At 40.0% G+C, this 25,679-nt stretch overlaps 1 protein-coding gene across 4 annotated transcripts; it reads right to left on the reverse strand.

Moving 5' to 3' along the window:
• Positions 1–1,898: 1,898 nt before the first annotated feature.
• Positions 1,899–23,906, reverse strand: LOC110972082 (ATP-sensitive inward rectifier potassium channel 10-like). Of its 4 annotated transcripts, none has more exons than XM_022222483.2 (6): positions 23,523–23,906; positions 12,918–13,263; positions 9,199–9,410; positions 7,727–7,858; positions 7,427–7,604; positions 1,899–4,372 (listed from the first exon to the last, which is right to left on the reverse strand). In XM_022222483.2, the coding sequence occupies exons 2-6, from the start codon at positions 13,261–13,263 to the stop codon at positions 3,975–3,977; spliced, it is 1,266 nt and encodes a 421-aa protein (XP_022078175.1). In that variant the 5' UTR covers positions 23,523–23,906; the 3' UTR covers positions 1,899–3,974. The 4 variants fall into 4 exon arrangements, with proteins under 4 accessions (XP_022078175.1, XP_051809343.1, XP_022078177.1 ...); XM_051953383.1 differs by having other exon boundaries at positions 12,918–13,231; positions 23,523–23,901; XM_022222485.2 differs by lacking the exon at positions 23,523–23,906 and adding an exon at positions 21,490–22,543 and having other exon boundaries at positions 12,918–13,231.
• Positions 23,907–25,679: the final 1,773 nt, after the last annotated feature.

Raw genomic sequence — 25,679 nt, forward strand, 5'->3', positions numbered from 1 at the left:
TGGCATGTTTCAGCTCCTTCCACATATGTTCAATGGGATTCAGATCTGGGCTCATAGAAGGCCACTTTAGAATAGTCCAACGCTTTTCTCTCGGCCATTCTTGGGTGTTTTTGGCTGTGTGTTTTGGATCGTTGTCCTGTTGGAAGACCCATGACCTGCGACTGAGACCAAGCTTTCTGACACTAGGCAGCACATTTCTCTCCAGAATGCCTTGATAGTCTTCAGATTTCATCGTACCTTGCACACTTTCAAGACACCCTGTGCCAGATGCAGCAAAGCAGCCCCAAAACATTACTGAGCCTCCTCCATGTTTCACCGTAGGGACAGTGTTCTTTTCTTCGTATGCTTGCTTTTTGAGTCTATGAACATAGAGTTGATGTGCCTTACCAAAAAGCTCCAGTTTGGTCTCATCTGTCCAAAGGACATTCTCCCAGAAGCTTTGTGGCTTGTCAACATGCATTTTTGCAAATTCCAGTCTGGCTTTTTTATGAGTTTTTTTCAGCAGTGGTGTCCTCCTTGGTCGTCTCCCATGAAGTCCACTTTGGCTCAAACAACGACGAATGGTGCGATCTGACACTGATGTACCTTGGCCTTGGAGTTCACCTTTAATTTCTTTGGAGGTTGCTCTGGGTTCTTTGGATACAATTCCAACGATCCGTCTCTTCAATTTGTCATCAATTTTCCTCTTGCGGCCACGTCCAGGGAGGTTGGCTACTGTCCCGTGGGTCTTGAACTTCTGAATAATATGAGCCACTGTTGTCACGGGAACTTCAAGCTGTTTAGAGATGGTCTTATCGCCTTTACCTTTAAGATGTTTGTCTATAATTTTTTTTCGGATGTCCTGGGACAATTCTCTCCTTCGCTTTCTGTTGTCCATGTTCAGTGTGGTACACACCTTTTCACCAAACAGCAGGGTGACTACTTGTCTCCCTTTAAATAGGCAGACTGACTGATTATGAGTTTGGAAACACCTGTGATGTCAATTAAATGACACACCTGAGTTGATCATGTCACTCTGGTCAAATAGTTTTCAATCTTTTATAGAGGTACCATCATTTTTGTCCAGGCCCGTTTCATTAGTTTGTTTTTTTAAATAATTATGTTAATCAGCAATTCAAAAGTAATGGCTGTTTTTGATTATTTAATTTTCAATAAATTTTTATTTATTGTTACTTTTGTGAGTTTCAAGTGATTTCAGTGAGAATTGTGGGTTTTTCCTTCTTTAACTGAGGGGTACCAACAATTTTGTCCACGTGTGTACAAGAGGAAGAGTAACTTAGCTGGCAACTGGGTAAAGAGAGGAGCTGAAGGATTGTGGGAGAAGCGTGGCAGATGTGACATCACAGCTGGAATGGCTTCAGTAATCGACGCAGGCCAGGTGTGGGAATGGCCCGGCGACCCCGCAGAATCTAGGTAGATGGCATTGATATGAATCCTGGAGTATTGGCAGGCAGAGCAGTACGAGCAGGGGTGATCACGGACTGTACAGAGGAGAATCACAGTTAGTGGCACAAAGAAGCAAAAACGAGCATTCAAAGAGTCTGTGGGAGTGTTATTAAACGGTCTGGCATCATGTCGTGGTCTGAGCCAGGCTTTTATGGAGCGAGTGAAGAGCTGACTGGTACCGCTCCCAGTTGTAGGTGTGCACCCTCAGGTATTTAACCAATGGCCTGCACCTGTACACACTCCACACACACACTGGCACACTTACGCCCACAGAGGAAAAAGAGAAAGGAGGCGGAGAGGGAAGGTATCCAAATAGCTGGAGCTATAGATGGAGGGCATGACACCCTTTTTGTCGCTGAGTCTGGGTCAGTCAGTAACATGTGGTTTCCAGCTTTTTCAACCATTTTTATTCAACCATGCAACATTTCTAGTAAAAGACTTGAAACAAAATGTGACTTTCAGCAATCAGCTTTATTTTTTTAATTTTTTTTTCAGAGAAAATCATCTGATTTGAGCTCTCCATTTGCAATTTAAACACTATTAAAACTCCAGAGCTTGATGTTAATTGATAACATGTTACAAATACTTTCAGTTTCCACCCCGTTCATATCTTTCATACTCCTTGCATTCAACTGTCATTTCTATCCATCACTGTCTCATTTTCATAATCTCATCTCTCAGCACTCCCCTCTGCTGTAGTCATCTTACAAGTCTGTGTTTTCTAGACAGAAAAGCCACAGGGACCTGTACATTAGGCCTTCGGTTAATGTGACAGTGTTAGTATCTCAGCTCATGTGCAATCAACGAGCGAAGTGCAATTACAAGAATTACTTTGCATGTACAGTAGCTGTGATTATCTGGAGATTATCTCATTTGTCAGTTTACTTGAAGTCACTGACACATAGAAACTACATTTACAATTAGCTTTGCAGGAAGGAATAATCAGATTTTAAGTTCACTCTAACTGCTTCAAATTCACCGATTTTCAGTGTGTAAGTGCTTTCAGTAGTTGTAAAACAATATCTTAATCAGGTAAAGTCTCACACACAGTCAGCTAACCTTCCTAAGGTGCAAATGTACGTCATGTACTTACATAAAGTGCTAAAATCACGTTCTGAAAACCACGACAGTCATATATAACAGGCAGTAAACACAGCACCTTAAACACAACATTCAATTGGAGGTTTGTGTTCCTTCCAGTTGTAGAGCTGCATTGTCATACCAGAATGTGCAGTGTACATTCTACAGTGTGCTGTCATGTTCACTTTTCAACAGGAAATGTAAAAATGTCACAAGAGTGTTGAGAGGAAATTGGGGGTGGGGGTTTAGTGAGCTGTAGATAAACTTGTGTTTTCACCATAATAGAAGCTGAAACTCAGCGTCACATGACTTTATAAATACACCAATCAGCCACAACCCTTAAACCATGGACAGCTGAACAGAGTAACGTAGATCTTCTCAATACAATATAATGTTCTACAGGGAAAGCTGGAGTTTATGTGTATTATTTTCACATGTACCACCCACATAAACACAGTTGCTGACCAAGCACAGTCCTCCACCAGCCCTCCCTGAGGAGATTGTACCTCAAAACAGTGAATTAACTGCTTAGGAGCAACTCAAGGAACACGAAAAAGAGCCTAAATAGTTGATCCATTCTCTCAACGCTGCAGACTCCAATGATATGAGCTAATTCCTGGTGGCGCCACCTTGCAGCTCAGACGACCCAAAGGATCCATTTCCAACATCTTGGTACCAGACACTACATGACATGTAGCCCTACACAAGCTTGGTGGTTTTAATGTTGTTCCTGATCAGTTTAAACATAACACTAGCACATACATTTATATGCATATTTACCACACATTTGCATGTATGTTAGAGGAGGTGTAGAAGGCTCTAGCCATGTTCTCTGAAATATGTGGGTGTTTCCTGCTCGACCAACCATAATCTCCCCAACACCCCTATACACTCCTCTGCCACTGAGAACATGAAAATATACTCCCACACTGTCTCATACTTTATTGCAGGTATGTTTCCCCCTTTGTGATGTGATATTCTGTTTTCTGGGAAGCACCTAAACAAGCCCACCAAGGTTTCCATATCCTCCATGGCTTGTTTTAATTTGTGTCTTTGTTTTTTTGTGTGTGTGAATAAATAATCCACCCTGTTATTTTTTTTTTTTTTAGTTTATAAAGTGTATATAGTATATGTAAGGTGAATGGACTTTGTCCACATTCAGATGTGAAAAGTAGCTGCTGCTATGTTGTGTGTTATGCCATGAATACAGTCAAACCAGTGTATTATCCCAGCAAAAATACAACATTAACAAACTTGACCATACAGTAGTCCATAGTCTGTCATAGTAGTCACTCCTATATCCTTCTGATATAAGTTGAAACTGTCTAGAAAGACAGTCTCCCAGTCTGTTTTGATATGATGTTATGCCAATTTGCTATTGACCGTGGTCTTGAAAATCTCTTGTGTCGCCTTCTATGAAATGCTCCCTTCTCAATCCGCCAGTCAGATCAGACATTACTGATGCGTACACTGAGAGGAGTGTCCCTGACCCGGCCTCGGTCCTCCCCTCGCTGCTCTCTGTAGCTCTGCTCCAGACGAATCTTCTCTGGATCAGACACTTCAGGTACAGTTCCCCCTCCGTTGCTCTGATATCCATGCTGGGGGCTGGACGGCTTAAAGATGGGGGTGGTCTTGGTCTTGGCCACTTTGTCAAAGAAGGCGAAGTCTGCTACATATTTCCCTGATGGAGAGAGGGAGACCACGGGGGGAAATTCGTAGCCCCAAAGGATCTCATCTGGCAGATAGGAGGTGCGAACCTGACAGGTGGCGGAAGTCGGCTCTATTGTTGCACTCATGATCACCAGCAGCTCAAAGTCAGCCAGTTCTGGATCTGTCCAACCACCACCTGGTTAAAGGGATGAGGCAGAGCATGAAACTCAAACCCAGCAAGCATGGAACAGGTTGCTAGCCTACCATAGGGCTTTAATTGGAATATTCAAAGGTTGCTTTGGAGGATGTTTTCAGGTTTGGTAGGTGGTATGGTACAAAATGTTTTCAAAAAATGTTTCCAAGATGTTAGAATGTTTTTTATGAAAACATATATGATGTGACATATTGACAACGGTGGAACATTTTGCTTGCAATGTTCTGAGAGTGTTTGGGGGATGTTCTTGAGAGAATAGATATAGAACTTTCTTACATAAAACGTTCCCACAATGTTATATGATAACAAAGGAATGATGTTCTCAGTACATCATCCGTCAGATGCTTAAAATGTCTTTCAACAGTTTTGTCCTTCCTTAAAGAAGAGGATTCTGGGAACTAAAACAACACTTGCTGCTTTAACATTACTGGAAATTTGCAATATCTTCAAAAGAAAAGAAGTGTAGCTAGGAAAGCCCACTGCAGAGCTTTTGACCACTTTCAATGCTCCTAAATAGTGTTGCTACTATCCTTGTTTGCAAATAGAAATTGGTTTTGAAGAGAGTAAAAACAGAAGCACATACTATTGAGCTGCAGGACCAATGGAGGGATGAAAGATGTTAAGCAAAATGAAGCATGCATTTCTTACATTCAGTTTAGAAAGAATAGTTTGATTACGAATGGAAACTCTGCAGCAAGTAAAGAATCAAGTGAGTGGTTGAAGCTTTCGGTTCTCCAACCACAGAAAGGAGGAATTGTGAGTCTGTGAAAAATGTAGTCACAACTTTTCTCAGTAATTCCAGTCTTTCTATTTCAGAGTTCTTATGAGACTTCTAAATTCTTTAAACTTTACATCAAGAGGACTTTACATGAAGGAAAATTATATTGAAAGTCCATGTTTGCACACTATAGTCAGGCAGTATCACTCCCTGTACACTCAATAACAAAGGGGTCTCTGAGGAGCTACAATGCTCTTTTTAAATATCTGTGAACACACTAAAGGTACACAGAGTTGAAGTAACATCATAAATCAGCCTTCCAATTGAGCTGTGTGGTTAAGAGAGGCAAAATGGAGAAACAAATGGGGCAATTATTGTGTTGTTCCAACTGGGGCCACTGAAGTGTACCGTAAAGCCAGTCTCTATCATCTTTGAAAGTATTCTTGTGCATTCTCATCTGTAGTGTTAAAATGGACTCCAAGCTGAGGTTTACTTGAAGCATACTAGTTTATAAAAAGTTTGGTCAAATCAAACCTAAAGGTAAAAGTGTTAATTATATATATTTTTTAACAGTCTCTCTGGAAAATTATGTCCAGGGACAAAGTACCAGACACAAGAATGTGAACATATAGCGGCGTCTGAAGCGATGTGTATGATACTGTCTTATGAAATAAAATGAAGGAAAAACAACATTGCAGGTTGCACAATGTGGACTGTTCATCCTGTAGCATGTCTTACGTTTCTCTGTGTTGTGCATGGAAGAGCTTGTTGGGTTTCCATAGGCCAGTGTGACTCACAAGTTTCTTTCATTTTGTGTATAAAAATAACAATAAAGTCCCTATTAGGTGGTTTGAAGGGTGGTGCTGGCATTAACCAAACACCAGTCTCGCATAGTCAGACCATTCTCTGACACAGCAGCACGTAGAATGGTCTGGCTACACCTCATTAAAACAGGATGGTGTTCACTCAAAATAGCAATGTGGAAGTTACTGTGGTGGAATATTAGCATGCAGAGAGGCAAGAACTGTCATCATAAGGGATGACTCACTAAAAAATATCAAGGCTCAGCAAAACTTGACCTACTAGATGTTATTGTTGTTTCCCATAGTGAATTGGATTTTGAATATGGTAGCACATAGATATCAGAAAGGGAGGAGAAAGTTGCATAAAATGCATGGCCATGGACAAGTTTGTAATTGCAATCAACATCCATTGAGTCAGGAAAGGTTTACAAAACTGTGGTGAGACCAGCCATGTTGTTTGGTCTGGAGACAGTGTCCCTGAGGAAAAGACAGGAGGCACAGCTGGAGGTAGCAGAACTGAAGATGCTGAAGTTCTCTTTGGGAGTGACCAGGATGGATAGGATCAGGAATGAGTACATCAGAGGGACAGCACATGTTAGAGGCTTTGGAGATAAAGTCAGAGAGACCAGACTGAGATGGTTCGGACATGTCCAGAGGAGAGAGAGTGAATATATTAGTAGAAGGATGCTGAGGTTCCCACTGCCAGGCAGGAGGCCTAGAGGAAGACCAAAGAGGAGGTTTATGGATGTGGTTAAAGAGGACATGAAGGTAGTTGGTGTGAGAGAAGAAGATGCAGCAGACAGGGTTAGATGGAGGCAATTGATTCGCTGTGGTGACCCCTGAAGGGAAAAGCCGAAAGGAAAAGAAGAAGAAGATCCATTGAGTCAGACTAACCAATCATAGGATGTTTACTAGAAGAAGAGGAAATTCAAGTCCATGCAGGACCATTCTTTCACTATTCAATTTTTGCACTTTGTTGTTTCTTCAGTTGCTGCTTTCACATTTTATATCTGCTACAAAACCACTTGGTTAAATGGCACTAGAACTGCCCTTTTAGGTTTGGAAAACATCACAGCTTGGGTTAACATACACTCAAACAAATTCTAACCACAAAGTTCTGATTGTATTCCAGGTTGCTTAGGTGAGGAGTCCCACCATAATAATAGCCTCTAAAAACTGAAAGCATCTAACTTTTTTTTTGTGAAAATATTCTGTTTGCACTGTGGACCATCATAGCCATTACACATTTTGGTATGAGACTTGGCTGCCACACCACTCTCTCAAAACAGGTACGGGGAAAAGGGGTTTCAAGAGCTGTTTGACTGCCACAAATGTTGGTTTGAAGCATACTGATGCCTTTAGTCCAAATATGTATAACACCGGTCCCCACATACTCCTAAATGCTTCAGTAAAAAGCAACAGGACTTCACTTCTCACCCCTCATCTAAGAGTTCTTCAGAGTTTAGAGAATCTACACACATTCTCCAAGTTGACTACTCTCACCACCAAACTCACCTTTAGCTGCCCAGGCTCGTAATGGGCTGCTGTCATCGATGACATGGTAGAAAGTGAGGGGCAGGATGAGGAAGGGGCTATCACTGGAGGTGTCCACTTGAAAGGGCACATTCCTCTGATCCAGACGAACCGTCTCGCCTTCTTTGGTCAGAGATGTCTGGAGCACTTTTCCAGTCACCTGAACAATTTTTGCGAGTTATTTCAGTTTGAGAAATTACTCATTAAATCTACAACTATCATTATGACCTACTAACTTTGAAATATTTTAGACAAAGCCCTTTTATCTCTTTGTAAACTTACCTGACAGCCGAGCAGCAGACTCTTGCGCATGTTGGCCACCCTGATCATGAGGCAGGGTCGGCCCTCGTGGGTCGACACCACAGCATGTTGGCTAAACTTCACCGTCTCACCTCGCTTCTTTGGCCGGGCGACCTGACCAGAAAAAATGCTCTTTCAGTTCTGGTTTGAGTCTGGTAGTCCAGAGACCCCCAGTGACATTATCTTTACCCACCCAACCCCTTCATCAACACTGACTCCATGCAATACAATAATGCACAGCTTTTAAATTTGGATAAATATTTATCATTTGCACATCTCAAGTTGCTTGCAATACATAATTTTATGCATTCTCAGATTAATTATTTGCTCATTCCTCCATCCATCCATTCTCTGTATATCACTTAATCCTCATTGGGGTCACGGGGGGGGGGGGGGGGGGGGGGGGGGCTGGAGTCTATCCCAGCTGACTTAGGGTGAAGACAGGGGACACCCTGGACAGGCCATTCTATCACAGGGCTACACTTAGAGACAAACAAGCACTCACATTCACACCTACGGACAATTTAGAGTTGCCAGTTAACCTTAGCATGTATTTGGACTGTGAAAGGAAGCTGGAGAACCCAGAGAAAACCCACACATGCACATGGAGAACATGCAAACTCTCTGCAGAAAGATCCCAGTCCCAGGCCTGGATGCAAACTGGAGATCTTGTAGCTGCAAGATGACAGTAATTTGCTCGTTCGTGTACACCTTAAATATTTATTTTTCTTTTTATTAGTTCAGATTCCTTAGATTTGCTACACTTGCTATTTATTTCTTTTGTAACACTTACTGACTTGCAACATTTACTTTTTCTGCATATGCTAGCGTTTCCTTTTATGCACCAAATCTCTACGTCACATTTTGACCTACTTAACAATAAAAATTGATTCTGAAATCATTCATGTAAGCCTTAATTTTACCACAAGAACATGTGAATGTACTCTGCAATGAGCAGTCTGCAGTTATTTAAGACATCCATCTGTTCATTATCCCGCTTTATCCTCACTAGGGTCGTGGGAGTGCTGGAGCCTATCCCAGCTGATTTAGGGCGAAGGCAGGGGACACCCTGGACAGGTTACCAGTCTGTCGCAGGGCTACATATACAGACAAACAACCACTCCCAATTAACCTCAGCATATTTTTGGACAGTGGGAGGAAGCCGGAGTACCCGGAGAAAACCCACGCATGCACAGGGAGAACATGCAAACTCCATGCAGAAAGATCCCACGCTCAGGCTGGGATTTGAACCGGGGATCTTCTTGCTGCAAGGCGAAAGTGCTAACCACTACTCCATTGTGCAGCCCTTATTTAAGACATATTTCTGCTAAAAGCAAACACAAATTCTCTTTTATATTCTGCAACAATGTGTAGAATTATGAAAGCTGCATAAATCAGTTCTCTTTCTATCACTGCATCTCAGTTTGCAGCTGGACACTTTATGTTGTGTCCACCTTGGCCAGGAAGGTCCCAGTGATGAAGATCTCCATGAGCATGGTGATGACCAGCTGCACTATGAGGAGGATTATCGCGGCTGGACATTCCTCAGTGATGCAGCGAAAACCATAACCAATGGTTGTCTGGGACTCCAGAGAGAAGAGGAAAGCTCCAGTTAGGGTCTGCATCTGCATCACACAGGGAGTGTGGTTTGATGGAGGGTCAAACTCTGGAGGGTTAAGAGAGCAACAAGAGGTCATTGAAGTTATTCTGCAATATATAGCAGATGATTAATTGTGTGTTGTTTGCTTGTTTTTTTCTTTCTGTGCACTTTATTATAAGATTCTAGACATCAATATGTCTCAAAAACAAAACATTTCCGGAGTAGAATATAAAAAGGGCTCATCGAATAAAAAAAAATTTGATACGTAACATTGCACAGAACTTATACACCAATCAGACACAACATTATGACCACATGCCTAATATTGTGTTGGTGCCCTTTATGCTGCTAAACCCCTCTGACGCTTTGGGGCATTGACACAGGACCTCTGTTAAAGTCCTGTAGCACCAGGACGGTGGCAATGAATTCTGTGGGTCCTGTGGGTTGCAGGGTAGGTCCTACCTATATTAGGCTTATCTTGATGCATCCCACAGATGCTGAATAAGATTTGAAGTCTGGCAGTTTTTACAGTGTGCTGGGGTGCATTGTCCTGCTGAGGGTAAAAACTGGTATCAACGACTGTTGTTGCCAAGGAGGGTGGGGTGTTGGGGGGGTTGCTTGACCTGCAATGTTTAGGTGGGTGGTGCATGTCAAACATCCACCTGAATGTAAGATGTAAGACGATGATTGATGTTATTCACGTCACCTGTCAGTGGTCATAATGTTGTAGCTGATCGGTGTGTGTACCTTCTGTTATCACTCTCAGTTGAGCAAACACTGGAAGTATGAGAACAGGAGAACCATGTGTTTTACTGAAGATACTAAATCCTTTCCGAATGTTTAATTTTGCCAGGGTAAGTTCATGCTCAAGAATAATTTCAGAAAGTACAAAAAACACCCACATCTGCACATCTCTGCAACACTGCTAGACATAACACCCTGTAAAAGTGTGTAGGTGGATATAGATGTGTCGCGTTGCAGAGGGTCACATTGTGTGTTTTTATTTTATCACATATGGTACAAGTTGTTTGTTCAATATCTAACAAAGTAATAAAGCACTCTCTCCTTCTCTCTCACTAAATTGATCAAATCGAAAGTAACACAAACAAGATTTAACAAAATATCGAAAGAATAAATTGTAAAGACACAAAAAATGAACTCACAATGAACACTAGTCAGGATTTCAATGTGAATTTTTTGAAAGCTGAGAAAACTTTTGGTCATTTAAGACTTTTAAGATTTATTTTGTTGTAACCATCAAATAAAATGCATTTCAAAGTCAACCTATAAGTGTCAGTAAAAGGCAGCTGGACTTCTCTTCTTGTTTTACCTGTCATTCAAAGGACTTACTCTATTTTTCAGAGAAGCTGAGAACCTCTTAGGATTACTATCACCTGGTTGACTGAGAACTCACACAGATTTGTAACAAACACTAATTTGCTAAATCCTTTTGATGTTTTTTTTTCAGTTGTACATTAAAAGACAGATGATACTGATCATGAGTTGGTAATTCCCCAACTCATGTTGCACTACATAAAATGAAGTTGTAATTTCCATGCATTTAAAATTTCCTCTAATTGCTATAAATATGGAACTATGTAGGTCATGTGCTGCCAACAATAAGATTCCAAGAAATTGTAATTGGAGCACTTGTGTTTCAGTACTTAATGGTTACAGCATTGACTTCTCCCAAAGTAGAATGTGCCATCTGCACCTCCAATATATTCTATAGTGTGTTTTGTGTAGCTAAGAACTGAGTGTGACCCTGCTTGTTCCTAAATGACAACAGGCTATTATTTGCACATTACAGAATGAGATTGATGTTCCTGGTAAAGTATAGTGTAAATGTGGACATCCGATCAATGTTTTCAAATAGTCAATAAAACATTAAACTCTGAACATCATCAATCAGTTTTAAAATGTCTTTTCAATGTACAAAGACATGTGATGATGAATTTAAGACAGGACCTCTCATTGTTTCTCCTGCAGTACTTCATGCAGCTGAAACAACACTCATCCCATATCATCACACCTCTCTACTTGCGTCATACTCAGGATTATTCTGTTTTCTATAATCTGTTTCCACTGGTGTGGAAAAAAATCTGAAACATGTTTTGTGCTTTTTTGGTTTGCCATTAGACAGTGACATCCACAGTGAGGTACCGTTTAAAAGTTTGGGGTCACTTAGAAATGTCCTTATGTTTGAAAGAAAAGCAGTTTTTTCAATGAAGATAATATGAACATTAAATGAATCAGAAAGTACAGTCTAGACACTGTTAATGTGGTAAATGACTATTCTAGCTGGAAACGGATGATTTTTAATGGAATGTCTACATAGGGGTACAGAGGAACATTTCCAGCAACCATCACTCCTGTGTTCTAATGCTACATTGTGTTAGCTAATGGTGTTGAAAGGCTAATCGATGATTAGAAAACCCTTGTGCAATTAGCTAGGACATGAATAAAAGTATGAATTTTCATGGAAAACATGAAATTGCCTGGGTGACCCCAAACTTTTGAATGGTAGTGTATAAACAAAGTTTTGGCAGCATATCATTCTGCATAACAAGGAAAAGATTTGGACACCTAAGAAGAGAATGGATTTGCGATTTAATATTTATAACAAAAGAATATTCATGATTAAATGGGCAACAATCATTTATTAAGAGTTTAACTGTCAAAGCTCAGTTAATGTCACAGCTGTGTGGATGCAGTAGAATCAGATTTGAATGGCAGTGATCAGTTATATCACAAAAATGTGGATTGATTACTTGTACAGGCAGATGACCTCCTTTTTTTTTTTTTTTTACAAGTGTATTCATATAAGACATAAAATACTGCTCTGTATGTGAATAATATCTCTCATGTTTGGTGTATAAATGAAGCTTCCAGAAGCATTGCTGGATAGTGAGGTGATTTTGGCATTGACGCCTTAGCTGAAGGTGCAGATTATGGCCCAAAAAGACTTCTGCATACCCCAGATAAGAAGTTATGTTTGTGCTATTTATATTTACATAGAGGTAGCAGGAAGTAGCTGCTTAAACTGTCATCGCAAAACAGACTGACATTTAGATGTTCACACTATAGTGTCTGCAATGACACTGTTTTGTTTCGATACATTTGCTGTAGTTGAAGCATATGAGTAACTGCAAAAAGGTGAAAAGGTGTGGTTTTTGTGGAGATGTTTTGAAATTAAAGTTTCTGGATGATTCAATTTAAAGAGTCCCTTTAATCGCACCTTCCTATTTTCTTGTCTACTCCTTGTTTTGTTTCAGTTTAGTTGTCTCAGGTTTTGACACCAGCATAATGGGGGAATGAGAATTTTGTTTGTAGAGCTTGTAAAGAATTGCACAGAAAAACTTAATAGTAGATTCAGAAAGAGTGTGTGGTGTTTCCAAATGTCCTCTCTGTCATTTCATTGAAACTAATGTCTACTCAGGGAATGTTCGCCATAAAATCTGTCTAAAGTGACACCTGTATTTCAAGTAGATTGAAAACGTAGGAGGGAACATCACACTGCACAACAACTTATGGCCTGTTGTTTTCTTTTTAAAATTCCCCTTGCTATCTCACCCAGCAGGTCTCCGTGCACCAGTGCCACCAGGTACCAGAGCACCCCGAACAGAAACCAGGTCCCCGCAAACGTAGCCGTGAACAGGAAAAACTTGTAGCGCCACTGCATGTCCAGAAAGGTGGTCCAGAGGTCGCGCATGTACAAAGCACTGCGACCGCTGACGTGCTCGATGCGCACGTTGCTTCGTCCATCTTTGGACAGGACACGCCTCCTCTTCCTCAGAGTCCCGCCCCCACCAGAGATGCCACCGCCCAATAAGGGTTTTAAAACATCTGTCTGTGTCTGGGAGTGGCAAACTTTCTGAGGGGAGGAGCTGCGAGAGGATGGAGGTGTGGCAGATGTCATCTGGTGAATAACAAAATACAAAAGTTAAATTCATTCGTCTGTTTAACTTGTCAGCTGGTGTGACGTGTTGTTAACAGGCTCATCTGACATTTGGGTTTTTTGGAGGTCATTAGAACCTCAAGCAGTTTGTGGGCATTTTTTCTCCTGTCACATTTTTACTCACTGGGGGTTTATTTTTCACTGCAATATAATGTCCTGCACCTCTATGGAAACAGAACAACCATGATTAAAGCTAGATACAACACAAATATGTCTTCTGTGGAGTGTAAAACAGTTATGAGGCTATAAATTATAAAAGGGCAAGAACTAAGGTTGAATTTCTTTAAGTATTTAATTTATAAAAATTTTAAAATCTTGGACTCAGCATGGTAGATGTTTTTCTAAGTGCTCACAGGTGTTACCAGAAAAAAGTGGCACCACAAGCTATAAATATAGTTCTTTTTTACATTTTTTAAGGTGACTATATAAAGATTCAAAATCTCATTAGAATTTGTGAAACATTTTTAAAATACCTAACAGTAATGGCATTATTGACATCTGGACGTGATCTGACAGCAATGCTGACTTCTCGTGAAGTTTGGGGAACTTTCGAAATGCACACAATGACTGTAGGTTTTGGTAAGTCCCTCTGCAGCCACCTGCTCTCAGTGTAAGGGGAAATTCATTTTATGCAAATCTAAGATTACCTGGAACCAAACCTGTGACTTATCTTCTACTAGAGATGTGCCAAAAAAAGTTCAATGTTAACATCAAGCTGTTATTTTTCATTGCAAACCACAAAATCATATTTTAAACAGTGAAAAACTTAAAAACAACAACAACAAAACAGCACAAAACACTCCCACACTAGAGTTTCTGATTATTCTGATAAATATTTTTAAATAAATTTGGTGTAACTATATTGGGATTTTCTTGAGGAAGCAACATTCGTAAAAACACCACATTTTATTGCAGTTGCACATAGCGCAATACTGTGGTTTCCACTCTCATGAATTGGTCCTGAGTCACTCTCAAACTTCACAGTATCCTCCCGCTGAACTGGAAGTGGACTCTACCAGGTATTTTCAGTAAATAATAATACTCAACAGTCCCAGGAGGAGATCCAGTAATCCAGAATATATCAAAACACACGTGTGGGGGTGTACTGTGTGTGTGTGGTTTTCAATCTTGTGGCTCATGTTATAATGTAGAAAATGTTTCTGAAGCCTGCAGAGTTTAGGAAGTATGCTAATAGTCATTCTGTCATTAGTTTGGAGACAGAAAGTCAAGAGTTGTGGCTAAAGTGCACTGCAGCAGATTCTAACATCCTGAGAGAGATGTCAGGTTGCTTAAAACAAAGTAAGCAGTATGAAGTGTCATCTGGCAGGGGATGTCCAAAAAGCCTGCTTGAGATGTGCAAAACTGGATAAATATTAAAATTACAACAAAACAAATTGTGTAAAGAATGAAAATGAAAGATTCAAAGTTCAATCCAATACGCTTTGTTCCATCCATCCATCCATCCTCTATACACTGCTTTATCCTCACTAGGGTCGCGGGGGTGCTGGAGCCTATCCCAGCTGACTCAGGTGAAGGCAGGGGACACCCTGGACAGGTCGCCAGTCGGTCACAGGGATACATATACAGACAAACAATCCCTATCACATTGACACCGACGGGCAATTTAGAGTTATCAATTAACCTCAGCATATTTTTGGACTGTGGGAGGAAGCCGGAGTACCCGGAGAAAACCCACACATGCACAGGGAGAACATGCAAACTCCATGCAGAAAGATCCCAGGCCCAGGCCGGGATTCGAACCGGGGCCTGTTGCAAGGGGAAAAGTGCTAATCACTACTCCACTGTGCGATCCGCTATGTTGTCTTTGCATATTTCACCGTTCAGTGCATTTAGTGGTTGGAAATTTACAAAAATATTCTGACCTAGTTCTTTCTTTCTGTCTGTATCACAACATTACACAAAAAGGGAAATTTGTTACTAAACCCTTCATCATTCTATTAAAATGATGGCATCGTGTCAGACATTGTTTACATTCATGTTCCTTATTGCTTCATTCGGACATACCCATAAACGCACATGATTAGACAGTACATCAAGTGATGTTTAATACATAATAATGCTCTAATAAACAGAAGACTCAAACTAATCTAGTAGCACACTTATGAAACTGTCCAAAAACTAAAGCATAATCTGTTTAAACACTGGACATTTTGTTCTTGTGTTATGATAACCTACATACTTTCCATCCATCCATCCATCCTCTATATACCGCTTTATCCTCACTAGTGTCGCGGGGGGTGCTGGAGCCCATCCCAGCCGACTCGGGCGAAGGCAGGGGACACCCAGGACAGGTCGCCAGTCTGTCGCAGGGCTACATACATAGACGAACAATCACGCTCGCATTCACACCTACGGGCAATCTCGAGTAGTCAATCAACCTCAGCATATTTTTGGACTGTGGGAGGAAGCTGGAGTGCCCGGAGGAAACCCACACATGCTCAGGGAGAACATGCAAACTCCATGCAGAAAGATCCCAGGCCCACCCCAGGATTCAAACCGGGGATCTTCTTGCTGCAAGGTGAAAGTGCTAACCACTATGCCGCTGAGCAGCCCTACATACTTTCCCAAAAGTAAAATTAAAATATCCCCACAGCAGTGATGAAACTCAGGATTTAACCTGAGGATGGCTGCGATATAACAACCTGCAATTTATAAGTTATGAGTGTATGTGACAGCTCACCTGCCTGTGACATGGTATTAGATCCTAACCTATCCTGTCTCCATGTCAGGGACTATATAATATTTAGTAAAACAATGAAGTTACTGCTGTTTTCAGGGTAAATGTAGGCAGTTCTCTAATTTTATATGGGCCCCACTGGTGTTTAATAAACTTACAGAACAAAACTCCCCAAAACAACTGGAAGCGACAAACTGAATTCCAGCTCCTGTTCATGTTTTGTCAAAATAAAGGTTATATTCCTTATTGGAGAGTTTTGGTAAGCTAGACTGCTAAAGTCTTCATCTTCATCACAGTCAGATTTTACTTTTATGGACATTTCAATTTTGAATAGATGTGTACACAACTGTTCAAAATTTGGGGTCACCCAGACAATTTCATATTTTCCATGAAAACTCACATTTTTATTCATGTGCTAACATAATTGCACAAGGGATTTCTAAAAACCATCAATTAGCCTTTCAAAGCGATTAGCTAACGCAATGTAGCATTCGAACACAGGAGTGATGGTTGCTGGAAATGTTCCTCTGTACTCTTATGTAAATATTCCTTTAAAAATCAGCCATTTCCAGCGTGAATAGTCATTTACCACATTAACAATCTCTGTACTGTATTTCTGATGAATTTATTGTGATCTTCAGTGAAAAAAATGGCTTTTCTTCCAAACATAAGGACATTTCTAAGTGACCTCAAACTTTTAAATGGTAGTGTAATTGTATGGTGAGAAACGAGTGTTGTACTCAATTTGGCACACAAACTTTGTCTTTGGCTCTCACTGTGATGTTTTATGACCAATATTTGTGCTTAAATATGGAAAAAAAAACCTTCCCTAAGTCGCTTCATATAAGTCTAAGTACTGCCATTTGAGTGTAGCTACAAGTTACTGCGATGGGCTGCAGTTCAGAGTTACGCTGTGTTCAAAGTGATACAGAAATGTTGCTAAGTCTGACCTTTTAAGATTGCCGTCACAGCTTGTACAAAAAATAACCAAAGTGTTGTTATTGACATGAAGCTGACATGTTCAGATGCTGTCAAATTGACAGAAACAATTGCATCAAACGGGCTTGAGAAACATTTTCTTTAGAAAGAAGTTGCACTGTTCGTCTTTTGACTTTGATAGTTGTCTGAAGCAAGCAGCGGTCAGAGGAGGAACAAACATTTCCTCATGTCACCATCTTAAGGCCCTGCCACACAAATATGAAGACACTACTCACTACCCATATGACCACTGTTTCTTTAGAATATACAACCTTGTTTTTTACCCTTTCAAAAACAGGACAGCTCTTGAGTATTCATAAGAAGGTCTGAGGTGAAAAATAATCACAATCTGAACAATCAGTGACACATTCTTTCCAGACTCCAGTCACGAAACCTTTGAACCACCAGTTGAGAACCAAAAACCACACACAAAAAACACTCATAGTGAAGCACAAAATGAAAGAGTGAGTATGTGAACTGGGTAATGCTAAAGGCCCTTAAATATGTCATTTAACATCTTTCAAACAACTGACAAGATTTCTCATCACACTAGTGACAAAGTTCTGGGGATGATTCAGAGTCCTGATGATTTCAGTGGCATCTTTAGGGTCCGCATTTAGCCACTAGCATTTTTGGATTTACTTGTCTGTGAGTGCTGAAAATTTAACAAAACAAATTTAAAGGAAAATGGTAGCCTCGCACATCTGTTAGCATGGCTGTAGTTTCTTACCAGAACTCTACTATGTACATGATAACAAGTGTGACTGGTAACAAAACTAGTTTCTGATCAGTTAGAATGATCAGTCACATATTTTGGCAGACTGATTTTTAGCTTATGATTAAGCACTACTCACTTGCACTTCACTGACGCACATTTTGTGTCATCTACAAGCCAGATTCAACTCTCACTCCACATCATTTTAGCTTTTTTGCACAAGGCAGCATCCATTTCTGTCTGAGCTTAAATTAATTGGGTGTGTTGAAAGCTTTTAGTGCTTCACACTGTAGGATGTTTGTATGAATGTGTGCTCTTGTCAGAACATTTAGATACAGTCCACCCCTGTCTCTTACAGACAGTCGGTTACTGTATCCCCCCACACAATTTGACACGCTCACTTACGTTCAACAAATCATGCAGGCCAAAGGAGAGGACAGCCAACAAAAGACGCAGATAAGGAAAGGGGAAGAGAAGAGAAATAAGAGTAGAATTAGGATGAAGATGCACTACATTAACCTAACAACACAGAGACTCATTTGTCAGCCAGAGGAGAGAGGAGAAACTTAAATGACTCAATTAAGGTACAAATCTTTGCTTGAAACTAAGACGTTTATCTAGATAAAGTTTTTCTTTTTTTTAAAAAAAAAAAGAAGAAGCTTACACTTGATTCTAACCAGAGAGGCCTTTTGTGGACAAAGAGTGAACTTCTGACTAGAAACTGGAGATGGCTGTAAGAGTTAGATGGGGTAAGGGCCAGTTTGGCTCTCAGTGCGCTCTGGTTTTTTTCAGGCTGACACTCAGGTCTTGTGCATTCTTTTTCTCAGGTGTTTCTTACCGTGTTACCGATTGCATCCTCACAAGGTCTCTCTGTGTGACTTTCTCACACAATACAGCAGAACATAACATTTAAACTGATGTAAAAGTTGCAAACTGTGCCTATCTGGCCAAAAGTACATGGACATCCATGAATATTATAATTACTTGTGACTACTGAGCATCTTTTTTCAGTCTTATGGTTGCCAATTTTCCATGAGAGTTTGGAAACTGGTTGCATGGATTTATTTGCATTCAACAACTGATTAAGTATCAAGTCTCCTTTACATAAGTAAAACAAAAACTATACCACCATGTGTTTGTATGCCTCCACCAACTGATGAAGTTGCAGTTCACATTCATTCCCATCCAGACTCATAAAGCACATGTAGTGAAGACTTTGAAGACATTTACCAGGTGGGCACCAAAGATTTCCAAACCAAAGCATGGTTTGACCAAATTTGAAGTATGGCCACAGTCTTCTCTTTCTGTTTCTGAATAATGGACCAAAAAGTGCTTTTGCAGAACATCGCGATTTCACAGTGATGTTGACTTTTAAGCATTTGGACATAATGTCATTACTTCATTATTTTATAACATCAAACATTTGTGTGAAATTTTGTCAATATGTAATTTTCCATTGCAGAAACATCCTGGCCATTTTAAGGAGGCTTGAACCTTTTGTGTTCGTGTTCCATCCACAGGATTGGCTCCTGTTGAACCTTTTCAGGGAATAAAACCGTACCCACTGCATGGTAAATACTTCTAAATGACTCTGAAAAACTGCTTGTCTGGTCTTGATTCTGATTGGTGAAATTCAGAGAAGAAAAATACTGAAAGGTTAAAATTGGAGAGGACAACAAGTGTCATTTTTCTTCCTTGAGGCTTGAGGTCCTTCTTCTGTAGTAGTCTTCTACTCTTTAACATCACCTACAATCTTTAACACAAAATTAACCATATAGATAACATAAAAAACCCCTCCATTGTTGTATTTGTCCACATAACAGATCAAAGTAACTACAATTTGTCCTTGTTTTTGTTTTCTCTGAGTTAATTTTCTAGTCAAAGCAGATCCTGCACCTCAGTGGAAACACAAAGGCTGATAAGGACTCTTATTAGGTTGTTCCTATAAACCTTCTCCAAACCTCATGTCTGTCCTGAGCTCGCTAAGGGGACAGGCATCTGTAACTCACAAGGGTCATTCCAGGTGAAATGACCAGATATTCCTTGGGGGTGTTGCTGCACCATTTTCAAATTAGTCCTAAATTTGTATGCCATTAGATAGTCACAAAAGTACAGTACTTTCTATGCAAAATTGTAGGCCTGTAGCTCAAATAGTTTCTGAGTTGTGGGGGTAAGTAAGAATATCTCAGTAACTACAAATATAACCCTGCTGCTTTTTTGTACAGTGATAGAAGACAGATAGAACTGTCTTGTAGAAAAATTTGGGGTCTCTGGTACCTGTCCCACACTGAGATGTTTGCCACCAAAAATAGCCAATTTAATAATCTCGTCCAACTTTGGGAGCTCATATTTTCCAAACTGAGGTACCTAGAAAGCTCCAGTTTGCTAAGTTATCACACAGGTTTGTGTAGAATGGAACTCAGGGGTGTTGGAACACTTCTGTGCAGTATTTCTAGTACTTTTAAGGTCCCAAACCCCACTCGTGAGTAGGTATCTCTTAATTTTTTAGCATTTTTAGCAAGCCCCCATGGCCTGCAGAGTGTAGGGAAACACCTGGGGATGTTTGTGGGGCACTATCTACATGCAGAGGCCTTGTTTACCAACTCACAGCTCTCTGGTATGTTTAGAGGCTGAGAAATAACCACTTAAAGATGCAAAAAAATGCTGGCAAGGCTTTTTATAGCCCAAATTCTGAAAATTTCAGACCCCCACAACTCAGAAACTATTTGAGCTAAGGGCCTACAATTTTGCATAGAAAGTACTTTTATGACTATCTAATGGCATACAAATTTAGGAATAATTTGAAAATGGTGCGACAACCACCATCTGGTAAAACCACACAGAATGACCCACATAGTAAATATTGACTTGACCACAAACATGTCTTTGTGAAGCCAGAATGATCTTGACCTTTGACCACAAAATCTAATTAGGTAATTCTTGAGTCCAATTGGATGTTTGGGCCAAATTTGAATAAATTCACACCAGGCCTTCCTGGTCTGTCACATTCATAAGGATAGGGTGGATGTGAGGCGATAATGACTTTGATATTTTACAATTAAATAAATTTATCTGCGTAGTTTAAAAAAGAAATGTGTCTTAACAAGGAACAACAGCTAGACGGTGATATTTTTCGTTGAAAGGGTCACATGCAAACAAGTTTAGAAAAACTAATATTTAACAATGTTAGAGAAGTATAGCAGAGTTTACAGTGAAAAAAACTATGGCTGGCTTGCAGTCAGCATTTCTGTTTATCCCAAAGGTGTTGAATTGGGTTGAGGTCAGTGTTCTGGGCAGGTTGGTTAAAACACTCTACACCATATGTTAGAAAACTTTTTTTCATGGGCTTCCCTTTATACAAACATTTTGTCTCATATTTGGATATACAGAAAAGGAGATAGAACTATGCCCAAACTATCAAAAACAGATAGGTCCACATATTTTTGGCGGGGAAATGTAAATCAAAATAGCTCCTTTGCAATGCCTACCATGATTACATAACCAATCAGCTTTAATTACATTACACTTTTGTGATTATGCAAGGGTGAGGCCCTCAAAAGCTTCAAAATCACAATGACACCATTGAAAACTTCACTCTTTCAACTCTGTATCACCCTCTCACCCAATCTCCTCTCTTCACTCACACACACGCAAATACACTCACGTGTCCCAGAGTAAAAAAAAAAAGAAAGAAAAAGAAAGAAAGAAAAAAAGACACAAATTCCACTATATCAGATAACTAATTGAGTAAATGGGAGTAAATGAGGGTGAAAGGACGGAAATATTTTTGACCAACCTCTCCAGTAGGATGTATTCCATCTCCATGGCAACACTACAACTTTACAGCACCGTCCTGCAGCCTCAGTGAGCCGAATCCAAAAACTGAATCAAAACTTTTTCTTTTGGCAGACAAAGGAGCGGTGAATGTTTTCCTGATCTCCCTTTCTCTCTCTCCCTCTTTTTTCTACTTTCCTCTTTCTCTCTCATTCCTTCCCTCTCTCTCCTCTGTGTACACAGGAATGCTTTGTTGGGAGCTGAGATAAAAGAAACAAAAGACGCCATTGACAGAAACGACTCTGTGCCCATCCATGTGTGTGAGTGTGTGTGATTTTGTGAGAGTGGGATTGCAATTACATGTTTTTTTTTTTTTATGTGTATGTGACGGTAGGCATGTGTGTCTGACTTTGCATGCATGTATCTGATATTTGAAAGCAAGTACACAATAATGTGCATGTTTGTGTGCTTGTTGTGGTTGCGTCACGGGGACCTATATCCATTTACATAGTCACGTTGTTGGGACGCGCCTTCCTTTTGGGGACAAAGCCAGCTTGCATGACATAAATCCTCAAATTTTAGGGTTAAAACTTGATTTAACGGTGGGTTAAAGTTAGGTATATGTTCAGGTTCAAGTAAGTAGTTAGAGTTGGTTTAAGTGAAAATGAACATAAATCAATGTTGACCCCCAAAGTGATGGAAAAGCAAAAGTGTGTGAGTCAAAGAGGGAGAGAGAAAAGAGAGGGACAGATGAGTGAAAGGGAAATTGAGAGAACGTAAGAGAGGAAGGGAAAAAGAAAAAGATCTGTGACAAAAGGCCCTCGTTAGTATTCTGGAGTAAGGAGTAATCCCTCTCCGTCTCTCCCTGACTCCTCCTCCTTCAATCACACACTCTTTTGCTTTCTCTCCCTCCTCAGTTTGTTTTGCTCTTACCCACCTCTCTCTTTTTCTTTTCTTCTGTTACCTCAAATCATTTCACTTCATCTGCATTACCAGAATTTCATAAGACACCCAAATAAACTACAATTAACTTCTTTCTTAGTTCCTTTCTCTTTTTCCACATGCCGTTTACGGACTTTCTACATTTCATATATTTTATTTTGTTTAAACTTCTGACCAACAAACAACCATTTGTTTACTTTCTTCTTAGGTCTTAGATTTTAACTGATTTCCATTTTATTTCTTATTTTAACTGCAACTTTTAGTACATTCTTCTGCTTTCTTTGCTGACTTTAGAGAATACGTGCTGCATATATATTTCACATTGATGTAATGAACATAGAATTTGTGCAATAAATAAAGCCGATTATATGTGAATGCTGAGCGTGTTTTTTAAATCTATGAATCCAATTTGTCATCTGAAGTTCCTATTGTACTACACGAGGAAGTGCCTCTTCTGAATTTTTGCAAGTATCTCAACACGTGAGACTATTTCGAGAAATGTGTCAAACTTAGAAGAGTTCATAATACAACAGCGAAACAACAGGTAACCTATGAGCCTTGAACTATGGAAAGTACAGTGGTCATCATGAGAGAAACAATTATTATTTGCTGTTTTATTACTCAGTTTTATTATATTTTATATCACATATGCATTAACTGAAATGTATTTGCTGAGTAGGAGGGCATAAACAGTATCTTTCCACAGTAAAGAGAGGTTCTGTGCAAGGAAATGTGAGTTATTTGTATTTACTGGTAATTTCACATTCACTAACATTTTAAAAATTATAAATTACTCAAGTTTATTGAAAAGAAATGCTGAAACTTAATTTTTTATGCTTTTTTTAACATTTAGGAATACACATAGTAAAACAAAATGATATTAATACATAAATGCATATATCAGCTAATAATAAATGGAATACATCATCACTTAACAGTTCAGAGATAAACATCTATACTACAATATGCAAATTGAATAATACATATACCCTATTTATTGTACAAACATCAACATTTCCTAATATAAGAAACAAATTGGTTTGATTGCTGTAGTCTTGTTTTGCATTTCAGTTATATTCACAGTCGACCCTGTTGAAAAATTCATTTGCTTACCTTTTCAGTGCGGATTGCAATCTAATTGACTCATGCAAAGAGGAGTTAGGAGCCCGAAGCCTCAGTCTGTCGTCCACATGTCTGCTTTGTTGTCATACACATGCTCACAGGACACAGCTGGGACTGTAATTCTGCAGGGGTAACTTCAGCAGCCTGCGTTCCACGACACTGATATACCACCGAGGAGAATTATGGAGACAGTCATTGGCTCATCGGGTTCCTTTTTCTGACCCGAAGCCCAGTCTCACTGCCCGCTAATTCTTCCCAAAGTGACAGGACTTGGCTTTATAAGAGGCCTCTCTCTCACTTTTTCTTTTTTCCCTCTGTCACTCGCTCTCCCTCTGTCCTGAATTCCTGTTGGGTCCTGCTCACAACTGTGTAATTGCTGTAATAATTGATCGCCACTCACTGCTGTCTCAATTCAGCATTAAAGTAACACAAAATGCCACAAATGCAGATTTTGAAATTGGACTCAACGAATGAGGTTCAGATGTTTTTCAGTCTTGTTTTTTTAATTTTGTGCTTTTGTTGTTGCATCACTTCCTCACAACCAAAAGTGGGCACATAAATCCGTGCACAAACAAATAGATGCACATGTTTGGGCCCTCACATGCACATTCCCCACCACTGCACCAAGACACACGCCAACAAATGGCTCTAACAAACCACCCCCTGCAGAACACACAAACACACACACACAAACACTCTTTTTGGGGAAACCACAGAGCCCCCTATTCATAACTTCCGTGCCCAGCGTTTGCTGTGTCCAAGAGCGTCTGTACGGATCGTCCTGTTGAGCTCAAACACATAAAAAAGGGGACGTCCGTGAGGTGAATGCAAGCCCTTACTCTGCCGCAGGAGAGGGTGACAAAGCATGATTTAATTGAAAGAGGGAGAGTTGATGAGGACCATTGGTCAAATGTGCTGAAGAGTCCCTGTGAGTCTGCCTGGTACAGAGCTCAGGATAGGCTTTATTTTGTGATGCTGTTGCTTTTAAATAAAACTGTATCTTCAGTACACTATGGTGGATGTTTGGGGACAGAATTCAACTTTTTTGCTATTTACATTAAGATGATAAGATATTTTATGTAGAAGATCCGGAAGAGATCCAAACAAATGCACATGAGCATGGGAAGCCCATGTGTAAGGGCCCCAACATAGCAAGCCAAAATAGCCAAGAGAAAAGAGCTGACACCTTATCATCCTCATTATCTCACTTGTTGTGTTAAAGTTGCAGCTAAACATCCTGTGGGGGGAAAAAAAAAATTTGCAGCTGATTGCATTGCATTTAGGACATGAAAGAGAAGAAATCTCACTGTGGTGGCATGCTGCAGCCTATATTTGCAACCTAATAATGTGGCATAACTTATGATTTTCACACCACTTTGAACTTATGGAAAAGTTTCCTATTTGCTCTTTATGCTAAAATGCACAAGAAAAATGTAATCAACTGCCACTTCCTTTGTGAGCTTGTGATTAATTTCAGAGCTGAAAACCATGAGGAAACCACTCTAAAGGTGCAAAAACAACTGTCACACCAAGTCTCAACAGCCTGCCAGAAAGTTTTCTCTCTCTGATAAACTCCCTCTTCCGTAGATTTAGTGTATTCAATTAGCTTAACTGCATTATTAAAGGGGAGCCTCAGTGATTTAGTTGCGTGCTTCCATAAAGTAAGAGGGCTTGTGAGAAACAGGTAAGAAGCAAGAATCAAAATCAAAATTAAAATTAAAGCAGCAAAGGTCGAAATATCCTTAATTTCAGTCCTTAAAATGAGTCACACCCATATAAACTGCAGATCCAACAATAATGCGGCTAAACAAACACTTTCACTTTTTCGAACTCAGTGCAAACCGTTGCATGGTATGTGGACTCTGCACAGGTATTGCAACAGCTGAGATGAAACACAGTCATTCAGTATGAGAACTAATAATATTGGAAATAGCCCTTTTGTTCAATAGAATTTCAATATGCAACAGTAGGGCAGTTTCACAGAAAGAGGAAGCCAACATGTTCTTCTTGGTAAAGCATGTTACCGACAGACATGCCAACTTAGTTAAAGGATTCAAAGAGCGACAGGTGAGGGGGACTGCGTGGTCAGTCAAGGGGTTTTAATGCCATAAATCATGAAAATGAAAATGTTACTGTTTGAGGAGGATT

This window comes from Acanthochromis polyacanthus, chromosome 9, assembly GCF_021347895.1.
Source record: "Acanthochromis polyacanthus isolate Apoly-LR-REF ecotype Palm Island chromosome 9, KAUST_Apoly_ChrSc, whole genome shotgun sequence".
Taxonomy (NCBI): domain Eukaryota; kingdom Metazoa; phylum Chordata; class Actinopteri; family Pomacentridae; genus Acanthochromis; species Acanthochromis polyacanthus.